The following is a 21,791-nucleotide window of genomic DNA, read 5'->3' on the forward strand; positions in this document are numbered from 1 at the left end:
TCTCCCCTCTCGCGCCCCCTCTCCTCTATGGTACAAAAGCAGGGGCCCCTGCCAGACTTGAGCAAACATTTTCGCGTCGGCACGGCAGATGCCTCGTGTGACCTCATCCGTAGGGCTGTCAGGTAGGCAGAGGGACAACCTCTTTGCTTCCCCCACCACCACCCTTCCCCTCTGATAGCTCTTACTGCTCTACTGATTTCACAAACAGGTCTTATTGATTGAATCTGATTCCTGTGGATAGAGCAGTTTTATTGAGTGGCTTTCGCTGATAGACTGTGTGTGACGGTAAAGGGGGAAACCTTCACTCCTTGTAATCCAGGCCACATTTCTCCCAGGAATTGGGCAGCCCATTGCGCCTCCGAGATTTCCCCCACACTCTGCATCTCCTGTCCTGAATGTTTGAGGAGACAGTGTGAGGAGTGCCCACTCAAGAGTGTGTATTGTGATGGCACTACGGTCACAAGGACATCAAACATGTAGTCCCTTCAGCCTGGCACATGAAACATTCATTCAGGAGTGCTTTCTTAGTCGACCCACTGCTAGATAGTAGCAGCCAGTAGACATCCACTTTCTGTAGCTTTAGTGTGACCAAGTTCCAACTCACAAATCACTCCATACAACCAGTGTTATAGTAGTAAGTCATATTTATAATAGCCTTGTTATGTTGACTAATGCAGTGGCGTACATGTATCTGTTTCCTTTTGGCCATTAGGGCATTTTTAGTAACAGCCTGCTGTGGTATGACGAAAGCTGTGCCAGCAGGATTCCTGAGGTGTGCCCGCCCGCCCAGTTTTACATTCTGTTTGCCTCTGCTCTCGGCGCGCACACACACTAGGCATACTTCGTTTTCCTCTCTGCCACACACGCACAGACCCCCCCCTCCCAAGCAGGATCTGTATACCCTTGCCTCTGCTGCCCTCTATTTTCCTTTGCGCCCCTCAAAAACAGCACCTCCACCTGCAATTCTATGCAGCGCTGGATAGATGAGGATGGTGACACCCCTGCCCCGGTAGCCTTTTTAACTCTCCCAACCTTCAGATCAATCATCCGTTGGCTCTTTCCTGTCCCTGTCTGCCTGCAACTCCCCCCTCCCAACTATCAACTACACATGCCTAAAACCAGCCAGGCCCCCTGAAAGGGAAAACGACTTTCTAACGCTCATTATGTCGCCCTGCATTTTAAAAGGTTAACTGCGTCAGCGAGCATTCAGGTGTGCTGTGAGGGGAAACCACCCAATGGTTATTCAATCTCACGCTCCAACATCTGTCCGCTCTCCAGTTTGCACATTAAACAGAACATTGTAGCAGTGTTCTAAATGCGTTACTGGCAACTCACTGTAGGCCTTCATGTTTGGGACAGAGGGTAGAGTAAAGACTTAGTGACCTTGCAGAGACACCTGAGGCGGAGACTTTTGTCGGTCTCAACACTGACTCAGTTCTCTAACCACGGTCAGTTTCTACCGCCAGTCTTGCTCTGTGTAAAGGCTTTTGAACTATTTTTCTCTCAAAGAGAATCAGAAGAGCCATCTTGATTCATGCCACGTTTTTGTCACCGAAAACCACATGTGTGTGCAACTGAACACACTCAACCTCGCCATGACTGCTTTTCAGTTTTTGGGGGAGGGCTCATTAGTTATGTCTTAAAATCACCTTTGGCTCAGATCCAAACAGGCTGACACAGTTTGAGGCCAAAAAAGGAGCAGAGAAAGAAAACAAGCTGTCTCGTTCCTGGGACTCATTTATGAAAATTCTTCCGGATTGGAGAAGCTGTGTAGAAAGTCAGCGGGGGTCACAATTTGATTTAATCTGTGATGGTAAAAAGGGAAAGGAGGCAGACTACAGAGAATCTTAACAGAATGGGTAGATAAATATGTCCACGCTACCGCAACCACCTCTGATTGGCAACTAAAAATGGATAAACTGGGCCCTCTGACTGGGCACTGTGGTGATTTCTAACAGCTATTTAGCAGTGATTTGAGGTCATTTCCAGGTTGAAGGGTTTAGCGTTAGCCATTCTCTGTGAATGTGTCTAATTAGGCCAGCAGGCCTTGTGTAGAAAATGTGAAGGGGTCTCTCGCTCCCCAACTCTGAGGTTGTTGAAATGGGCTCGGATCCTTCTTGGCTCAATGTGGTTCTTTTGCCTTTTTTATACTTTCAGTTGCCTAGAATGTTCTTGGTTAGTGCTAGCGCTAGCTGCTCCCTCTTGTGTTTTAGAAATATACAATACAGAGGGGTGGGAATGATATACAGTGCGTTCGGGAAAGTATTTGGACCCCTCCACTTTTCAACATGTTACAGCCTTATTCTAAAATGAATTAAATTAGTTTTTCCCCCCTCATCAATCTACATCCAATACCCCATAAGGGCGAAGCAAAAACAGTTTTTTTTGGGGGGGGCAAATGTATAAAATAAAACGATTTTCACATTTACGTAAGTATGCTGACCCTTTACTCAGTACTTTGTTGAAGCACATTGTGGCATTGATTACAGCTTCTCGTTTTGGAAATTGCATGCGTAGTTTGGCCGGGCGGCCAGATTTGGGAATCTTGGTGGTTCCAAATTTCTTCCATTTAAGAATGAAGGCCACTGTGTTCCTGGGGACCTTCAATGCTGCAGACAGTTATTGGTACCCTTCCCCAAATCTGTGCCTCGACTCAATCCTGTCTCGGCGCTCTACTGACAATTTATTCAACCTCATTGCTGGGTTTTTGCTCTGACATGCACTGTCAACTGTTGGACCTTATATAGTCAGGTGTGCCTTTCCAAATCATGTCCAAGCAATTGAATTTACCGCAGGTGGACTCCAAGTTGTAGAAACATCTCTGGAAACCGGATGCACCAGAGCTCAATTTCGATTTTCATAGCAGTGTCTGAATACCTATGTAAATAAGGCATTTCAGTTTTGTATTTGTAATGAAATTCTTAACCTGTTTTTTACTTTGTCATTGTGTCGATTGAGGATATTTTTTTATCCATTTTAAAATAAGGCTAAAACGTGAAAAGTGAAGAGGTCTGAATACTTTCCAAATGCACTGTAGGCCTATTCACCAATTTATTTTATTTATTCTTTAATTAGGGAAGTCAATTAAGAACTCTTATTTACAATGACGGCCTAGGAACAGTGGATTAAACTGTCTTGTTCATGGGCAGAAGGACAGATTTTCGACCTCAGCAGCTCAGGGATTCGATCCACCAACCTTTCAGTTACTGGCCCAACGCTCTAACCACTAGGCTACCTGCTGCCAAACAACTCCTTTCAAATTTTAAGTAGCAGCCTACCTGTTGTCTCCTGGTCATTGTAACCTATCCTCTTTGAATTTAACTCAATTTTTCCATTGATTTGGTATCTTAACTTTGGCCACACATGGATTCTCCAGCTGTAGCCTATTGCCACTTTGACTTATGATTGGCCAACAAGCTACACACCCCACTCGTGAAAGCAAGCGCAGCAGCATAACTTATACAATTTCTCTACTGCAGCAGTCACGTTCGCATCTGAAAGGTTCCTTTCGGACAAGTCCGTTAATTACACATAACCATGACAATCATATCAGATCCGACCCAGACCCGTGACATTTGGTTCTGGATCCGGACCAGCTTGGGTCTGAGATCGGGTCTCGGGTATTCCTTTACAGGTGCATCCATGAAGCACCTGTCTTTCTAAAGCGTAGAGCAGATGTGAAGTCTGGGGGGGGGGGGGCTTTCCTGTCTCTGCAGCCTTGGATATCTTGTCTGTCTGCTGAAATCACACTGGTCCTACTTTTATTACGCTCCACTACCTGGAAAATCACTGCATTTTCATGGTTATGAAGGGGTTAGTCACTTCAGGGGGGAAATGGCGGGGGGGGGGGCTGCTAACTTAATTGCCCTACATGAATAATTTCACTTGACTAATTTGGGTGATAATGACAGAGGCAGCGCTTTTGTATTTATTTCTCCAAACATTAATTGACAGGACTGACATTAACTGGGCTGTTATTGTGCATTTGAGTGCGCACGAGAACCCCAAAAAATACAGTAATTATCTTGCTGATAGGTGGTTTATGCGTACGTTTTCCCTGCCTAATGTCTGTCAGCGATTTTAGTAAAGAGTGAGATGCAGCAACGTCACAATGATGTTGTAGCTCATCTGTGCTTTCCACCCCATGCAACTTGTGCTTATGGAGAACGAACTGGGGCGTATTCACTAGGAAGCAAACAAAACCGGAAGGGGACCTGCCTGAGTTTGTCCAATAACTCGTTTTCATTGCAAACCAGTGTTCCGTTTACAGATTGCTACAGTGTGCACTAATGATTTTGTGACCCACGTGGTTTTTCTGTCCCCATGTCCCTCTTGCAATAGTGGCACAGCAAAGTGACTTGTCACTTGAAATGACTCGATTTGTTTGTTCCAGGCGGAAGGAGAGGATAATCTGAAGAAGATGCAGCTGATGGAGCTGGCCATTCTCAACGGGACGTACCGTGACACCAACATCAAGACACGTAAGCGTTACAACCACATTCACTAAAAGGTCCTGTTTTGACTAACGTGACACGCAAAGTTGATCATAATCCATCTTTATTTTATTGACGTGTAAGAATCTCTTAATGACAACGGTGAAGAAGAAATGTAACATGCTCATGATATACTGTGTGCCTCTACTAGGTTCATGTATTTCGTCATTACAGTGTTATGGGTCTTGACCAAATTTCCTTTGTAGACTGCACTTTTCCTCTGAAGTGTTGTCCAACCAGTGTCTACCTACCTCACAAACCACCTGTATCAAAGTAGAGCAATGTCCCCTCCACCCCTCCCTCTCGCCGCTCTCCCCTCTGTGCTCCTTTCCCTCCCTCCCAATATGGATGCAATCACAATTTGTTGCAATCTCGAGGTGGTTTCTATATGCCTTCAGCGCATCACAGAAATCACTGTCATCTCTGCATGATGAAGTTCACGCGTCTGTTACAGTTTTGATTTCCAATCACCAGTGTTACTTTCTGTGGAGTTCATCCCACCCGGTGCTCTTGCAGTTTCTGCACTTTCATGCCTGTGATTTTAAATAAATGCATTGTAATGTTTATTTATTTTTTTAAATTGGGGGGGGGTGACTGCTTTCAATTGACCATTTACTCTTTACATTATCATTTTTTACTGAATGATATTAGTAATGGCGATACATTTATTTGTTTTGCACGTTTGGTCAGTCCAAAAGGCTTGAAGTGTTGAAAAAAATATATATTTATTTTATTTATTTATTTATTTATTTGACTTGGCATTTGACATTGGTTTGTAAAACCAATGGATATAACCGGACTAGTGCTACTTAGTGTGAATTAGCCTAGACAGCCACCAAATCACGGGCCAAAGAGCTACATGTAAAACATTGATTCAGTCGCCCCAGCCGTCAGTGATTTAACTGTTGTGTGGTACGACGTTTGAACATATGCAAAGCCATTTGGACAATCTTTTATTGGTTTTGTCAGCCAACCAAAATGGTCTCAGGGTCATGTAGAGGAGTCGAGTGAATCTGAACTGTACTTATATATCCAGTATTGGCCAATATCAACTAGTCTGTCCCACTCAAGGCCTCATAGGCCCAGAGTCGTCCAATAGTCTCAATTGTCTTTTCTGGGGATTGACCTAATCCTATTGGTGCATATCAGAAACTGGCACTCCTCGGCTCCTCTGTTGCCAGTGGCTTAATTTCTGTTGCTTTGTGTGTTTGTTTTGATCACTTGTACCGTCCGCAGTACATTAATTTGTGGTTGTCATGGTGATTGGTATGATTAATATGCTCTGTGCATTGGGGTAATGGCATCATTTTAGTATGGGTTTCTTATTTTCTTTACTCAATTTTTGGTGTGCTGGTTCACCCTGATCATTGCATGGACTAATTTTCCTTTTTTTCACCCCCCTCCTCCTCCCCCTACCCCCTTTTCCTGCTATTTTATATTTTCCAACCTCCTTCTCGACCTGTGATTTTGGTCACCCACACCACATCTTTACCCCCTTGTCTTGTATCTCTGTCTCTCCATCTTTCTGTCTTTCACTCTTTTTGCTTATGGCAGACCCCCTTGCGTTCTCTCTTGCAGCGGCGGCAGCCGCCGCTCAGGGCCCCCGCCTAATACAGGCACCCCAGGGGCATATGATGGCCCCCCATCAGCAAATGAGGCCCCCCACACCGGGAGGCACCCCCATCATGAACATCATCCGACAACCCCAAATGCAGGGCATGTTGCACAATGGCACCCCCACCCTGGTGCCTCCCTCACCGGACGGCGGCATCATCTACGCCTCCCCGTACGACTACCCGTACGCCCTGGCACCCACCTCCCTGCTGGAGTACCCTATCGACCACAGTGGGGTTCTAGGTAAGCGACCCTGGGGCCTGGGCGGCGGCCCCTTTAGCCCCGGACAGGAAGGCAGCTTGTTTTACCCTGGGTTTTTGGACGCGGCTTCGATGAGCCACAGTCAGGACTTAAAAGGTAAATATGTTGTATCCAGCTGAAAGAAAATAGGGTTGTTATTGGTGTGACCTTATGACCGAATGGCTGTACACAGCTAATAAAGGGCAAGGGGGACAGGGATTTCTTTCTTTTTTTCAGTTAGACATTTTTCATATCTCCCCACCAAATCCTTTTCCTGGCTCAAGTTTTGTTGCCTTGTCTGAGAATACACACACACACACACACACACACACACACATACACACTCTCTGACAGGGACGTGCATGATTGCACACACCCGCGTTCTTGCCTTTTTATGCACTCGCAAGAGGCAGATTCAGTCTGGCGGTGGCTCCCCCTGGATTTCAACAGCTTTTGAAATAATTCTGTTTTTCTCCAACCAACTCTGCAGCTCTGGCCTTGATGCCAGTAGAAAGTCCCCTTTGTCCCGGCGGGGAAGTTCATTAAATTTACTGTTCTCATTTTTCCATTTGTCTCAGTTTTCACCTTCTTGAACTTCAATTTAGTACAAGCCACAGACATTCCCCAGTCATTACGTCAGCTGTGGGAATTACATTCTGTAGGTCCGGGTGTGTATGCAATATGCTGCCAAAGAAACATTTTCAACAAAATAGACGATAATGACTAACATTTGTAACTAACCGCCTTGATTCGGTGTTATGTAGCAATTTTGTAAAACTTAAAAAAATATATTATTCTTACATTGGATAAAAGTAGACTCAGAGCTAGAACATTGTATATCATAAGTTGAAGAACAATGAGAAAGTAATTCTGCTTTGAAAGTTGATTAACTTGTAATCCCACCTTTTGAGAAAATGGTCCTTGAATATTTTGGTATACCTACTGGAGAGCTCTTTGTCTACACCCATTCAGTGTTCACACCCTCTTAAGCCTTAGCCCCACATCTCTTTTAGGGATTTACATGAGGCATTAGCTGAACAGAGTGATTTAGTTTAGTAAACAACCAAAGATTTCAAGACAGTGATGAAAGTAGTAATAATAAAGTAGTAGCCTACAATAAGGGAAAAGTGCTAGCTAGCTATACAATGAACAGCTATAATCCCAACTCAAACTACCAACCAATACAAACATTATCATAGCTGTAGTATGAATCTACAGGTAGCTTACCAGGTTTGATGTTAGCTAGCGAACATTAGGCTATAACTAAGAATGCACATGGATTTCTGCTTAGAATAATTTTACTACACAGATCACATTTTTCAATAAACGACTTTCAGACGAAATTAGAGACTTATCAGAATCTAGCTAGACTCTTACCCGTATACATGGATGAACGCTTCACGGCAGACAAACCATTTAACTTGTTTCTAGCTGTTTGGCCAGTGTTGTCCAGTCACTCCAGTTCACACTGACCGTGGCATGTGCAGGAAGTAGCAAATCATTTTTTCCAACTAATCTGTCGATAGCGCCTGCTAAATTCATGGCAAAGTTGAGAAGTAGCAACTTTTGTAGTTATCGATGGCTAACGTTGTACATTTCAAAAAGGGCAGGGTAGAAAGTACTATCAACACATACCGAGCTGCTCATGTTATAAACCGAAGTATGTTACATGGCAGACCAATCCAAACTCATCTTCCGGCATATTCAGCCCATCTCTAGCTGGAAGGTTCCTGTCTTTTTCTGTGGCTAAACCAACTGGCCTCGTAATTTAACAATTAAAAAAAATATATATATATCACATTCCTCAGAATGCATTTCTGCCCAAGTATTTTAGTTGATGATAAAAATGCCTCTCCTGTGAAGTAGTGACGTGCGACATACGCCTAGTTTCCTGAAGTCATATTTCATGGAGACCGTTAAACTCTGAATTCGTCCAAATAATGAGTGTGCCACAGCATACCTCATTGAGTTTCGACAGAGGACTTTCCCGTTTGTGCCGCTGCCTTAATTCATTAATCTAAGACATTGGGGGAGATGCTAAACTGACATCTGGAATTATTTTAAGATGGTCATACCATGGATTATTTAGCTATTTTATTTAGGATTTCAGGACCCCCTTTAGTATCAATTTAATTATTTAATAAAATATTGATTTTGGCCTTTACTACTAAAGTCCATAGAAATGCATTGAATAACACTTTCATAAATGGCAGAAAGGAGAGTCCAAAAAAGTATAATAAATTGTCTGCCCTAAATCGACAAGATGTGTTTAAAAAATAAAATAAAAATATACCTTCATACTTCCATTAATTAAAAAAAAAAACTGTACCGGTTAACTTCAGACGAGTCCCGTGACAATTGTGGAGGTCGTAAAGCAAAATGTATCATATCTCCCCTTTCCATAGTGATCATAATAGTCAAACCATTCGGAAGCTACAGACGCGTGTAAGAACACTTATTTTCGGGATGTCTCATGGTCTGACACACACACCTTTTCCAGCTCTGCCGCCTTTCACCACAGATGCGGAAGTGCGACACTGGCTGATGCGGAAGTGCGACGTATTTAATGCCGAAAAATATATTCCGCTTCAACTGACTGATTTTGTTGGATTTTTAATGCATCTTAAATTAGACTATAAGGGGTAAATGAGGTGTTGATCCTGACATCACAGGACTGCCATGTAAGCTGACCTGTGTCGGTGCGTGTGTGGGATGTCTCTGGGAGCTGTTGTGTAGGACAGAGCCGACTGGCTTTTCTCTCTTTAACTTGGAGGGCACAGCAGCTTAGTGTGTTTTTATTTACTTGCCGTATTGATCGGTGCCTTCAAAGGAGACCCATTGGAACACCACCAATTCTCTCTACAAGCGCTGCTCAGGCCTTAGCGTTGGGAAACCTCAGAACATCTGGTGCTACAGATTGGAATGTGGGCGGGCTGGCATAGCCATCAACCATCCCTGTGAACCATTGCCGTTTTCCTACCTGCCAGGGCTGTTTGGCTGTTTTCAAATGTGATGTAACCATCACTGGCCCATTCCAGCATCGAAACCTCCCCAAGCCTTCTGATCCTAGAGATAACATTCTGAGTTAAGTGTCCTTTAGTGTTCACTTGATGACTGCAGCTAAGAGCGTTTAGTAGTATGCGATTTGACTGGATGCCCAGGTGGTTGTCATGGTGACCCATTCTGTGGGGACTGCCACCATTTACCCAATGAAGGCCTCTGTCACAACTCTTTAAACGCTCTCTGGGTAATGAAGAGCAGAGAAATATGGCCACCCCGGCATCACGCTGTTTCTCTCTCGCCCCTGAAATCTGGGAGGCCATCTTTCCCCGGCTCAAACTAAATCAGAAATATTGACGGTCAGATAAAAGCCCAAGAAATACGACCCCGGAGTTCTGAAATTGTGTTTTGCTGACTGCACCTCGCTTAAGCTAGGCTTTTAGAGCAACATAAGGATTTACCTTCCACACACAAAATGATCTCTATGCACGGTCACAGTTCCTATGCAACCATACAACACCCTTACTCAGACATATATAGTATTTTACTATATTTCCATGTATGATATCCAGACCAACCATGCACTAGGATAATGGAAATGTCTGTCTTCATTTGTGACGTGAGAGAGCCAGGTAGTGTCTAGCACTATCCAGTTAGGATCTGAGCTGCTTTGGACGTTCACACCTCAACTTTTCTCAATCCACCTCCTGGGCCATGTTTATTCTTCTTCTAGATAGCCTTAGTCCCCTGTCCCCCTGCCTGCCGGTTTCAAAGAATCCTCTAACACTGTGTGCTATGGAATTGTATTACTTAAGTTGTACTTTTATAGATATCAAGTTAAAGCAAATGTATTTTTTTATACATGTCTGTATATTTTATGTATATGTGTTACTGTAAGACTTGTTTTCCCTTCCTGAAGTGAATGTTTTCTAACCTTGTGGACCTGTTGCAATCTAGGTGCAATGGCTACTAAAGTGAGACGGCATGACTCGCGGGTCCGTCCTTACCAAAGGATTGTGACCGCAGACAGAGGTTAGTTTAGTCTCTAAGATACTTAACTTTGACTGTTGATTGCATTGCCGGAAATTTTCACCACCTTCCTTTCTACACACGTACACACACACACCACCTAAATGGTTGACTGTGGTATGCACATTGTTTACATAGTTCTCACGGTACTCCATAACTATTTCAATGCTCAGGCAAAAGCGATCTTGATTGCTTTGGTTTACATGAACTGTGACCCTTGGTGACAGAACAGGTAGTACACGCAGTGTTCAAGCGACATTTAATTCCTCTGAGATTAGATCCTAAAATAGGTCAGACTTGTTCGATACATAACAATTTATGTTCTACTTGTGAGGAACAGTGGAAAGTGACTAAACGGTAACTGGGAAAAGTAGACAACACTACAAGTCGCCTCGTTGCTACCATGCACCATTTTTCCCCCCTCTTGAATTGTCTTGATTTGTCTTGTTTATGTAACACTGACCTACTTAATCTAAGCTAGTTTACATTCTTTCTCCGGTGTATTTTAAGTATTGAAATAAAATTTAAAAAAATAAAATTTCAGTTGCACACGAGGTACTGTAATTTTATATTATTTTTATATAACAAATGTGTTTATGGCTGCTGTATATAAATAAAGAGAAGGGATCGGAAACACTGATTCATCGATTCATTACATAAACTAGTGTTAAGTCTTCTTACCACTAATCACACTGTTTAACTTGCATTCCAACCGCGAAAACTAAAACACTTTGTTTACTTTGTAAGCGTATGTTTTCTTTGCTTCTGTTCGTGGGGACTGGGGGCAATGTTGCATTTTGATTTAGGTTGGGGGCTTAGTAGTTGTGATCATGATGTAACAACGTCATGATTATAACAACATTAGCTGGGTTTCTTGGCGGGAAATTAGGGGGAATAAAAGATTGCATTCATTTTATTGTTAAAATGATGTCATTAGTCTCTTCTTGCTGACACTAATATCCTTTCTATCTTTTTTTTTCTTTTGTTTTTTGTTTCTAACCACCTAGCCGCCACCGGCAACTAACACATGACCTTCTGACCTCTGAACTCTTCACCCAATGACGAGCCGCCCCAAGCCTGCCTGCTGATCAGTTAACTGGTAATTGCCTTTTGCTAGCTTCTCGGATGCAGTGAGAGGGGCTCCTGTCCGTACAGTTACCCTAACATGTTTTTGATAAAAACCATTTGGTTTTTAACACAATATCTATCATACAAACCCAACCGTTGGTTTTTATTTCTTTCTGTTCATTGAGTTTAATTCCCATTTCTTTTTCTTCATGAATCACAAACTGGGTGGATGTGTATGTATTGTTACTAATGAATCTGCACTGAATTTATATAGCAATAAAGATCCCACCCTCTGTGTCCACAACCCCACCCATACCTGCTCTGATTCGGTGATCTCACTAGTATTCACTAAAAGACGCTAAATGGGAACTGAACCCAGGCTGTCTCTCCAAAACATGGCCTCATTCTCCATCCAACATGCAATGCCAAGTCCCTCATTCCCTTAACCCCACCCACCCATTATTCCACACCTACTTGCTGGCAATGAAAGAAATGAAAGGAAAGAGAAGCTACACTCCAACTTGTTCATGTAGTCCTGTATTTTGAAACTGAGACTTAATGGTATGCTGACACATTCTGGGTGTGCCCTGAACAGCTGTCTGTTAAAAGCATGGCTACATTGATTGCGAATTGAGCTTATTATAATTTTGTTTATTTGGTTTTTACTTGATTTTTGTTTTCTCGTTAATACACTTATTAGCTCTGAAGGACTAGCCAGACGAAGCAGGTTGTAAGAACTCAAAATGCCGCTTTTGTGGTGGCAGGCCTATCATGGGCAGTTAGCGGAGGCTAGGAGGGGTGCTGGGGAGGAATTGGGATGAGGAGAGCTTTTTTATTACTATAATGAAAGTGTTGAGGGTTAGGGCACAGTGGAGCAATGGATATATAGTTGACTAGCTACTGACCTTAACTATGCTCCTCTACACTTCCAAGTGTATGTACAGTGCCTGATGCATTTGGAGAATCCCATCGAATTATACGAGCTGTGATCTAAAAGACAAAAAAAAAGTATTAAGTGTGTTTTGTGTAATTAGCCAAAGGGGTTCCAGTTGAATTATATCTATATAAATATGTATCTAACTGCAGAGAGCGTGCTGTAATTTTAGAGCTTGAAAGGATGTGATTTCGTGCATGTTTAAGTGCGAGTTGACAGCCAATCAAAAAAGATCAAGGTTGTTTATCACACAAAGCTCTAGTTTCCCATGAAGAGAAAAAGCCGATTGACACTAAAGAGGGCTTCTGGTGGTGGTGGTGGGGGGCCTTTATAGTGAAGTTTTGTAAATATACATTTTGTTTTCAAATTCTTTGATTTTGCCTTTTATTTTTAGTTATATTTACACCCCTGCCAAAAACCCATTTTCATATTGTGTATCAGCATTTGGCCAATTCTCTTTGCTAGAATATTTTGTAGTTTTCTTTAATCTCTTTCAAATTTGATACCAATCAATTCTTTATGGGGTCATGCAAATAAGAATCTATTTGATTTGGGGAGGGGGGGGGTGTATTTATTTCTAACTCTCGCCATACCATTTTGAAGTCCCCCAATTAGCACATCCACAATGTGTCTCCATAAAGGTATGGTCCAGATCCTTAGCCCATGACAGTTTCTCATTCTTTCTCAAGAGAAGAAAAAAAATAGGATGTGAAAGCCATGCCTGCCTGTTCAGATTGCTTTATTTACATACCTGTTATATATGTAGATACCTGTCATTGCATATTAAAGATAGAGAACACAATTGGATACTTTTACAGGGTGCTGGAGAAGAGAAATATATTTTTGGCGATTTTAGCTTTTTATACTTCACTTGCAGTTACAAAATATAAAAAATGCAACAAAAAATAGTGTAGAGAAAAAAGGTGATGAAGATGCTGTTACTTTGGATATTATTGGCTAGGAAAATAAAGACCAAAATAGTCATACCTACAAACGTTGCAAGGATGTAAGGGTTACGAAGCGAGGGAGAGACATTCAGAGAAGATAGAAAAAGTGCCTTATCGACGGTTGTTTCTTTTTCCGAGTGTTAACATTCTGTTCGATAATATCCAGCACCAACGAGGAATGCGCAGAGAGGAACGGCTTCTGTGATAAGCTCTTAAGTGTTGCGCAGGGTAGCTCCTGTCATTATTGCTGAGCTACTGAAGTTATTCTATGCAAAAAGAATAGCAGTCGTATGACCAGCTAAAATATGTGCCATGGTTCGTCTTCCCAAGTATAAGTTAAGGTTTTTGTTTTATTATTTTTTACCCTCTGCCATTCGAACAAGTTGTATTTCTTATTTCTCTTCGTTTTGAATTAGGTTATCGCTATTGTTGCATTGATTTCTGGTTACTGTGATTATTCTACCAAGAACAAACTGCCAATAGCAATGCAGAAGTCTGCCAGGACATCTTATTAATGCGAAATAAATGAGGGACATATAAAATGAGTGAGTAACAGGAGAAGAGGCATTTGCGTGTATACCAATTTGTTTTGTTTTTTTAAATTTAAAAACATGCTAATGCTTTCCCACTACAGTTCGGAAATGAAGCCAAGTCATGACTTCAAGCCCCAAGATGCTTTTTCCAGATAGTAGTCCAGAGGTGTTTTCTATTGGAAGGGGAGGCACTGATGATGGGGCTTGAGCTGGGTGAAGTTTATTTTTTACTAGGTCTTAGTCAAATGTTCCCGCCACAATGTGCATCCGTGCCAATTCTGGAAGTGATCAACATGCAGTATACAGACAAGAAAAGGGGCCTTACCTCTTTATGGCTAACACGTTTGACTACACAACTAAGCAGTTTTCAGTTACTCAAACTAAACGGGGTATATCTAATTACAAAGAAAATAAAGTATATAAAATTGAGACATTATGGATTATTAAATATTTCACCTTCCCTGGCAGTCAGACACTTTATTTTTCTCATACATGCTGTCACACAGAACATGTTAATGCATTTGTTTTCAGTGTTATAAATTCTTCTATTAAAAAAAAAAATGCAATATTAAAATGGAGCAAGAGATGACAATTCAGCAGTTTGACAGTATTAAGACATATTCCCTCTGCAATGTTACGCTGTGTCATCGTGTAAGGTTGGTTTAGTCCATGTGTATGGTGAACTGTACCGTATTCACTCTGGCCTGCCTACTACATGTATGATAATGTAATTTACAGCCATTGTTACAGGTTTATAATGTATTTTTCTAATCTCATTTTATATGTATATTATACAATCTTTTTTCTGACTTTCTTTTGATGCCCACTGCAACTTGTTTTTTAACCCCCCCATCTTGAAATCTGTCTCTAGTGGGGAGTGTTGACTTTACTAGAGTTAAATTTGGTTTTCTTGCCAAATCCTAGCTTGTTTAACTCATTAGCGACTTTATTTGTTTTTCTTGTCATAAGTATTTTTACATGCTTGCATTTAGTTTTGATGGTGTATGCTGTTATTTTTCTTATTAACCCCTTGGCATTTATTTTAATAAAACATTCTTAGTAAGAATTTTACTAACTTGCTGATTTTTATTTTTTTGTTGTCTTGCGTTTTTAACCAGTTTTATGAATGTACTACCTTGGTCTGGTTCACGGACTAACACAATTAAAACTGGTGTCTGGCCACAACACGTGCACACATGCATATTTGTATACTGCAACATTCATATCTGCACGCACATACACAAGGTGAATACTCATCCAAAAAACAATGTCTAACTGGAACCTGTGCACCTGCTATACTCTTCATGCTCACAATTCCAACACTGCTGCTCTGTCTCGTCCGTCCTTTCTGTTTATCGCTACTCTTGTTGTGGTTACGCGTGGTGTGGGAGAACCCCGGGAGCTGCCTTCGGTAGGTGTAACTGGAAGGGCCGGCTGCAGGTGAAACACTAGGGTCCAAAACAAAGGTACTGCTCCAACCTAGTAGGCAGCTCATACACTACTATGCCTTGTCAAGGAGTCGCTCATCTGATTCACTACCAATGTGGTCTGTAAAATGATCTCCCTACATCTGTGATGGAGATATACAGCACCAGTCAAGTTTGGACGCAGCTGCTCCTGCCAGTGATTAAAAAATAATTATACTAATTTCTACGTCGTAGAATAATGGTGGCGACAATAACTACGAAATAACACATGTAATAATGTAGTAACCAAAAGTCAAACAAACCTCTTTTTTTTTGTTCAAAGTAGCCACCCTTTTCCTTGACAGCTTCATGAGGTAGTCACCTGGAATTCATTTAAATTAACAGGTGTGCCTTAAATGAATCTAAAAATGTCCTTCATGCATTTGAGCCAATCAGTTATGTTGTGGTAAGGATGGGATACAGAAGAGAACCCTATTTGGGCCATATTATGGCAAGAACAGCTCAAATAAGCCAAGAGACACGACAGTCATGAAGGTCAGTCCATCTGGAAAATAAGACCGTTTCTTCAAGCGCAGTCACAAAAACCAAGCACTATGATGAAACTGGCTCTCATGAGGACCACCACAGGAAATGAAGTCTGACTCGCCTCTGCTGCAGAGGAGTAACCAGCCTCAGAAATTGCAGCTCAAATAAATTCTTGAGTACAAGTAAGACACATCTCAACATCAACTGTTCAGAGACTGGGTGAATCAGGCCTTCACTGTCGATTTGCTGCAAAGAAACCACCACAAAATGACACCAATAAGAAGGGCCAAGAAACATGAGCAATGGACATTAGACCAGTGGAAATCTGAGGTTTTTTGTTCCAAACGCCATGTCTTTGTGATGCTGAGTAGGTGAATGGATGATCTCTGCATGTGTGGTTCCCATCATGAAGCATGGAGGAGGTGTGATGGAGCTTTGCTGGTGACTCATTTAGAATTCAAGGCACACTTAACCAGCATGGCTACCACAGCATTCTGCAGCTATACGGCATCCCATCTGGTTTGTGCTTAGTCCCACTGTCATTTGTTTTCCAACAGGACAATGACCCAACACACCTCCAGGCTGTGTAAGGGCTATTTGACCAAGGAGCGTGATGAAGTGCTGCAGCAGATCTGGCCTCCACAATCACCTGACCTCAACCCAATTGAGATGGTTTGGGGTGAGTTGGACCACAGAACGAAGGAAAAGCAGCCAGCAAGTGCTCAGTATATGTGGGAACTCCTGCAAGACTGTTGGAAAAGCATTCCAGTTGAAGCTGGTTGAGAGAATGCCAAGTGTGCAAAGGGTGGCTACTTTGAAGAATCTCAAATGTAAAATATATATTTATTTAACACTTTATTTAACACACACTTGATATCTTCACTATTCTACAATGTAGAAAATAGTAAAAATAAAGAAACCCTTTAATGAGTAGGGGTGTTCAGACTTTTGACTGTTACTGTGTGTGTATATATTTATATGTACTGTGTGTATATATTTATGAATACACTGTAGAGCAGGAGATACTAATGCACATATTCATAAAACTTCAAACGTGTTATTACGACCCATTCAAACTGAACTGTTCCTGCATGCGACTGTTTAATTGGACTGTCATCTGATGCATAGTCACTTTTCAATCCTTGAAAAGGCTATGCATTAATATAAAAATAACAGGGTTTCTATGCTATAATTATTCTATTGATTCTAATGCTTGCATAGGGCTGTTTCACTCGGCACCAGCCATTCTCCATAGGGTAAACTCATTAGTTTGCTTTATTAGGGTCATTGTGCCTTTTGACCATTGTTGGGTATTGCCAGTGTGAATTGTAGATTCATAGACTAGATCAGACATGACGTAATACTAGAAGGGAGTACCCGGAATGCTGATACAAAGTATTCTGCCTTTTCCCAAAAGTGTAATCTTAGGTGTTGACAATGCAAACACTGGGGTTAAATTTGATGAATTGCTCAGGAATAGATGTGTTAGCTTTTATTTGTCGCTTTGAAATCCGACTACGCACAGTACTAACGTCTCATTTCTGTCTGGGTTTTCTCCCGCAGTCCTTTCCTCTTGTTTTTGTGCTCTTCACTAATTTTAGATGTTCAGACTGACACACGAGCCAAGATTAACTTTATTAATCTCTTTTGATGACTATACTTTAACCCACTTTGTTGCCTCCAAGATTTCAAAGTGTTTCTGCACAAACAACTTCGGCATTAACCACCTAATTCCATAATTTCGGCATACCAAACAGGCGAGTAAAGAGCGTGTCAATCAAAAAATGTGGCATATTTCTATTAGGAGCCATGTTTAAGTAGTTCTTGTGTTGGGTCTTAGAACCTTACTCTGTGCCACAAAAAAAATGCCATAACTGGAATCCATCTTTTAGCTGTGGGTATCTTTATGCTGTCTGAAGTGTAAGTGATGCTTTTATTTTTCTCTTGTATTGGCTTGTTTCCGGAGTTGAGCGGATAAAAAGAATTTGGCAAGTGGCATATTATTTGTCTGGTGCACAATGCATTGCAAACGCTGCCTGGCAGATTGCACCTGGAAATAAGTGCCTATGTATGTATGTATGCACTTCTACTTTGAAGTACCAATTACTACTATCTCTAGCCCAATGCCTTTTTGTTGAGCACTAAAAACGAAACTCCTGCACACTGTACATTGCTAGTTTTTTTTGTTAAACTAGAATATTTGACGATCGATTTCGTTTTTTAAAATATATTTCTCCCCCATTTAAATCATGTTTTAATGGCTGCAACTCTGGATTAGTTTGTACGAAGTAAAGGCCTACATTGTTCTAACCCTTCCCTTTTTTCTGTTATGTAATTGGACTACAATATTCATATAATAGCGGTGAGGTGAAGTAGTCATATGTGGGCTGAATTGTAATGCCCTGTGTTAGACCTGGTATCTAAGTACTAGCTTTTGCCTGTATTGTCAAGTATCGTTTTATTTTTATTTTTTACATTCCGATGGCAAGTCAACCAATTAACGTGGTCTCAATGATGTAGCATTTGGGATTAAAGGGCAATGCTACCAAGAATTGTAATGACAGCCCCACTGGAGTTTTTTCTTCTGTTTTGTTTGTCACCACTGTGCATTGAAAACTAAGAATAAAAAATAAAATATATCAAAAATTCAAAGTGATCTACCATAGATGTTCCTTGGACAAATAAGGGTGCACTAAATCTGAGATTTTGTTTTGTGATGTTGTATGATTTTGTGAAGTAGTTTGTTTTGTTACTTTGTTTTTGAGGACTATAATGGGAATCTTAAGTAGGATATAAAACATGTATTGACAGTTATGTTGCTCACACCAAAAATGGAAGATGTCATGTGTGCAATAAAGTACCGCATTTACAAATGGCCTTTTTGACTGCTCTACCTGGCCGCCTGCCTTCTTTCTGCTCTGTCGATGTCATCCTGGAATTCTGGGCCAGCATTTCAAGGTACGTTTAGCACACAGGAACACGAATGACATAAAGTATAATCTCTCGAAGAAAGAAGTCTGGAAATGGAAGTGTTGACATTTGGAAAGGGTCAATTTACAGTAAGTTCCATAGGTGGCATTTTGAAGGTCAAATCAATCGATCAAAAATCCTTTCCGACCGGGGTAGTTTTTACATGTTAGCTGCCTCTACTGTGTGGTGCGACTCTGGTTTAATGGCTTTTCTTCTGATTTGTGTTTCATGACGGAATATAACATCGAAAAATGGATACTCATCTTACATTTACATTCATAACCCTAATTCGTTCCGACTTTCGATAGTTATCAAGTCCAACACAACGGCAATTCCAATCATACATATATTTTACTGAGTTGTATTTTCTGTGCCATGAATTAATCATCAGTACAGAAATCAGTGATCCCACCCTGACCACTGACTAAAAGCATAGCAACCCACTTGCTACTGATTTGAGATGGGCATTTAGACTAAATGTGCCGTAAGCCTTTGGAGTTCATGATGCTATTTCTACCTGTCTGGGTAATTAACATATCGTGTTGAGCGCCTTTATGAAACATTGCAAGTACAGCCCATTGACATATTAGAGTTGGTGTGTGTCCCCATGAGGCTTTTGATTAGTCATTACTATGTGCTAGCAGGTTATCAGGGACCACTGCTTATCATGCTGGCAGCAGCCTTGTACTATTGTAAAGTCAATTAAAACAGTGCGGTGTTCCTTTTAACCTTCATTAGACTAAACATTTTTTTTAAAGGCCACTCAATTAGACTCATTCGGACAAATGGACAATGGGAAGTAAGTATGTATACGGGCCAAATTTAAAGGATTAGAGCTAGAAGCAATCTCTGTAGAAAAGGATGGAGATGGATCTCTTTAATAGGCTAGTGGGGAGTTGTCTCATGGCGGGGCTTGTTGAAGTGACTTATGTGTCTTGCAGAAAGAGGGGTGGGGGCTGGTTGCTGGTAAGATGCATCAAAGAAGCAGTTGTCGGGACCAGCTGGGAGTACAATCAGAGAGGGAAGGGGGTAGAGGGGAAGGGTTGCGTCAGGAGTGACAGATGATCCCGGTTTCTGTGGAATGAATGTCGGGCATTCATCAACAGTGCAGCTGTTTTTTGTTTTTTTTTTAGCTGTGAGAGAGAGTTGTTTCACAGTTGTTGAGTACACAGTTGTTGTGGGTTTCAAGTCCAGTTTGATGAATGAAGCACTCTAGTTCTCTGGGAACGTGTGCCTTGTGACACAATCTAGCAGCTGGAGTGAGTGTGTATGTAGGTCTGTGTTTCAATTGTTACTGAGAAAACGGTCAAAGCTATGAGTTTCATTCACGCAGAATCATGTCGGCCTGTAACGTAACTTTTGTATCATGTATGTGAAACACTATAAGTACAAAAGTATGTAGCCACCCCTTCAAATTAGTTGATTTGTCTATTTCAGCCACACCCGTTGCTGACGAACACACAGCCATGCAATCTCCATAGACAAACAATGGCAGTAGAATGGCCTTACTGAAGAGCTCAGTGACTTTCAATGTGGCACCATCATAGGATGACACCTTTCCAACAAGTCAGTTCGTCAAATTTCTGCCCAGCTGGAGCTGCCCCGGTCAACTGTAAGTGCTGTTATTGTGAAGTGGAAACATCTGGTAGCATCAATGGCTCAGCCGCAAAGTGGAAGGCCACACAAGCTCACAAAACGGGACTGCCGAGTACTGAAGTGCGTAGCGCGTTTCTGTCATCGGTGGAACAAGAACTGTTTGTCGGGAACTTCATGAAATGGGTTTCTATGGCTGAGCAGCCGCACGCACACAAATTTAAGATCACCGTGCACAATGGTGGCTAGCTTTACACCACTCCAGCCAACATTGTGCACGATGATCTTAAGACTGGAGCAGTAGAAACGCGTTCTCTGGAGTGATGAATCACGCTTCACCATCTGGCAGTCCGACGGACTAATCTGTGTTTGGCAGATGCCAGGAGAACACTACCTGCCCCAATGCATAGTGCCAACTGTAAAGTTTGGTGTAGGAGGAATAATGGCCTGGGGCTGTTTTTCATGGTTCAGGCTAAGCCTCTTAGTTCCAGTGAAGGGAAATCTTAATGCTACAGCATACAATGACATTCTTCCAACTTTGTGGCAACAGTTTGTGGTCCTTCTGTAGCTCAGTTGGTAGAGCATGGCGCTTGTAACGCCAGGGTAGTGGGTTCGATCCCCGGGACCACCCATACGTAGAATGTATGCACACATGACTGTAAGTCGCTTTGGATAAAAGCGTCTGCTAAATGGCATATATTATTATTATTATTAAGGCCCTTTCCTGTTTCAGCATGGTTTGATGAGATCGGTGTGGAAGAACTGGTCTGCACAGAGCCCTGACCTCAACCCCATCAAACACCTTTGTGATTAATTGGAACGCCGACTGCAAGCCAGGCCTAATCGCCCAACGTCAGTGCCGACCTCACTAATGCTCTCGTGACTGAATGGAAGCAAGCAAGTCCCCGCAGCAATGTTCCAACATCCTAGTGGAAAGCCATCCCAGAAGAGTTGAAAAAAGGAGGACAACTCCATATTAATACCCATGATTTTGGAATGAGATGTCCGAGCAGGTGTCCACATACACTACATGACCAAAAGTATCATTTAGATGTAGCCAACTTCCTTTATTAATACCATGCTTTGATTTGTCCAACCTTTAAAAAATACCACTGCTTTGTGATGGCTAGAGTAAATAATATACAATTTATATTTTCAGATAAGATCAATGTATTTATGCATCACTTCTGAATGACACCTATATGTGATGGTAATGCTAACCGATCAAACAATCACATTTTACTGTTAGCAGTTGATGGAACAACAGCGATTTACAAAGACAAACAGCGATTTACAAAGACAAACAGCGAACACAGTCTTAAAAAAAAAAAAGCCCTTGTGTTAATCAGTTTTCCATGATGATCCAATGTCGTCATGGGTTGGGTTGGGTCTGCTCACAAATGCTTATTGTTCCAGGG

At 41.7% G+C, this 21,791-nt stretch overlaps 1 protein-coding gene across 5 annotated transcripts in view; it reads left to right on the forward strand.

The window, feature by feature from the left end:
* The window catches only part of LOC118368528 (protein quaking-A), an 85,881-nt gene extending 67,194 nt beyond the window's left edge, over nucleotides 1-18,687 (forward strand). Inside the window, exons 5-9 of one of the 5 annotated variants that reach the window (XR_008093185.1) lie at nucleotides 4,394-4,481; nucleotides 6,048-6,464; nucleotides 10,305-10,379; nucleotides 11,384-11,475; nucleotides 16,368-18,687. Coding sequence is in view for 4 of the 5 variants with exons in the window: in XM_035752690.2 (XP_035608583.1) it covers nucleotides 4,394-4,481; nucleotides 6,048-6,464; nucleotides 10,305-10,379; nucleotides 11,384-11,400 (597 nt within the window). In the remaining variant the exon portion in view is untranslated. Of the gene's footprint in view, nucleotides 1-4,393; nucleotides 4,482-6,047; nucleotides 6,465-10,304; nucleotides 10,380-11,383; nucleotides 14,930-16,367 lie in introns of those variants that run through there. The other 4 variants (XM_035752691.2, XM_035752693.2, XM_035752690.2 and 1 more) reach the window with 4 other exon arrangements.
* The last annotated feature ends 3,104 nt before the right edge of the window (nucleotides 18,688-21,791 follow it).

This window comes from Oncorhynchus keta, chromosome 35 (genome assembly GCF_023373465.1).
Source record: "Oncorhynchus keta strain PuntledgeMale-10-30-2019 chromosome 35, Oket_V2, whole genome shotgun sequence".
Lineage (NCBI taxonomy): Eukaryota > Metazoa > Chordata > Actinopteri > Salmoniformes > Salmonidae > Oncorhynchus > Oncorhynchus keta.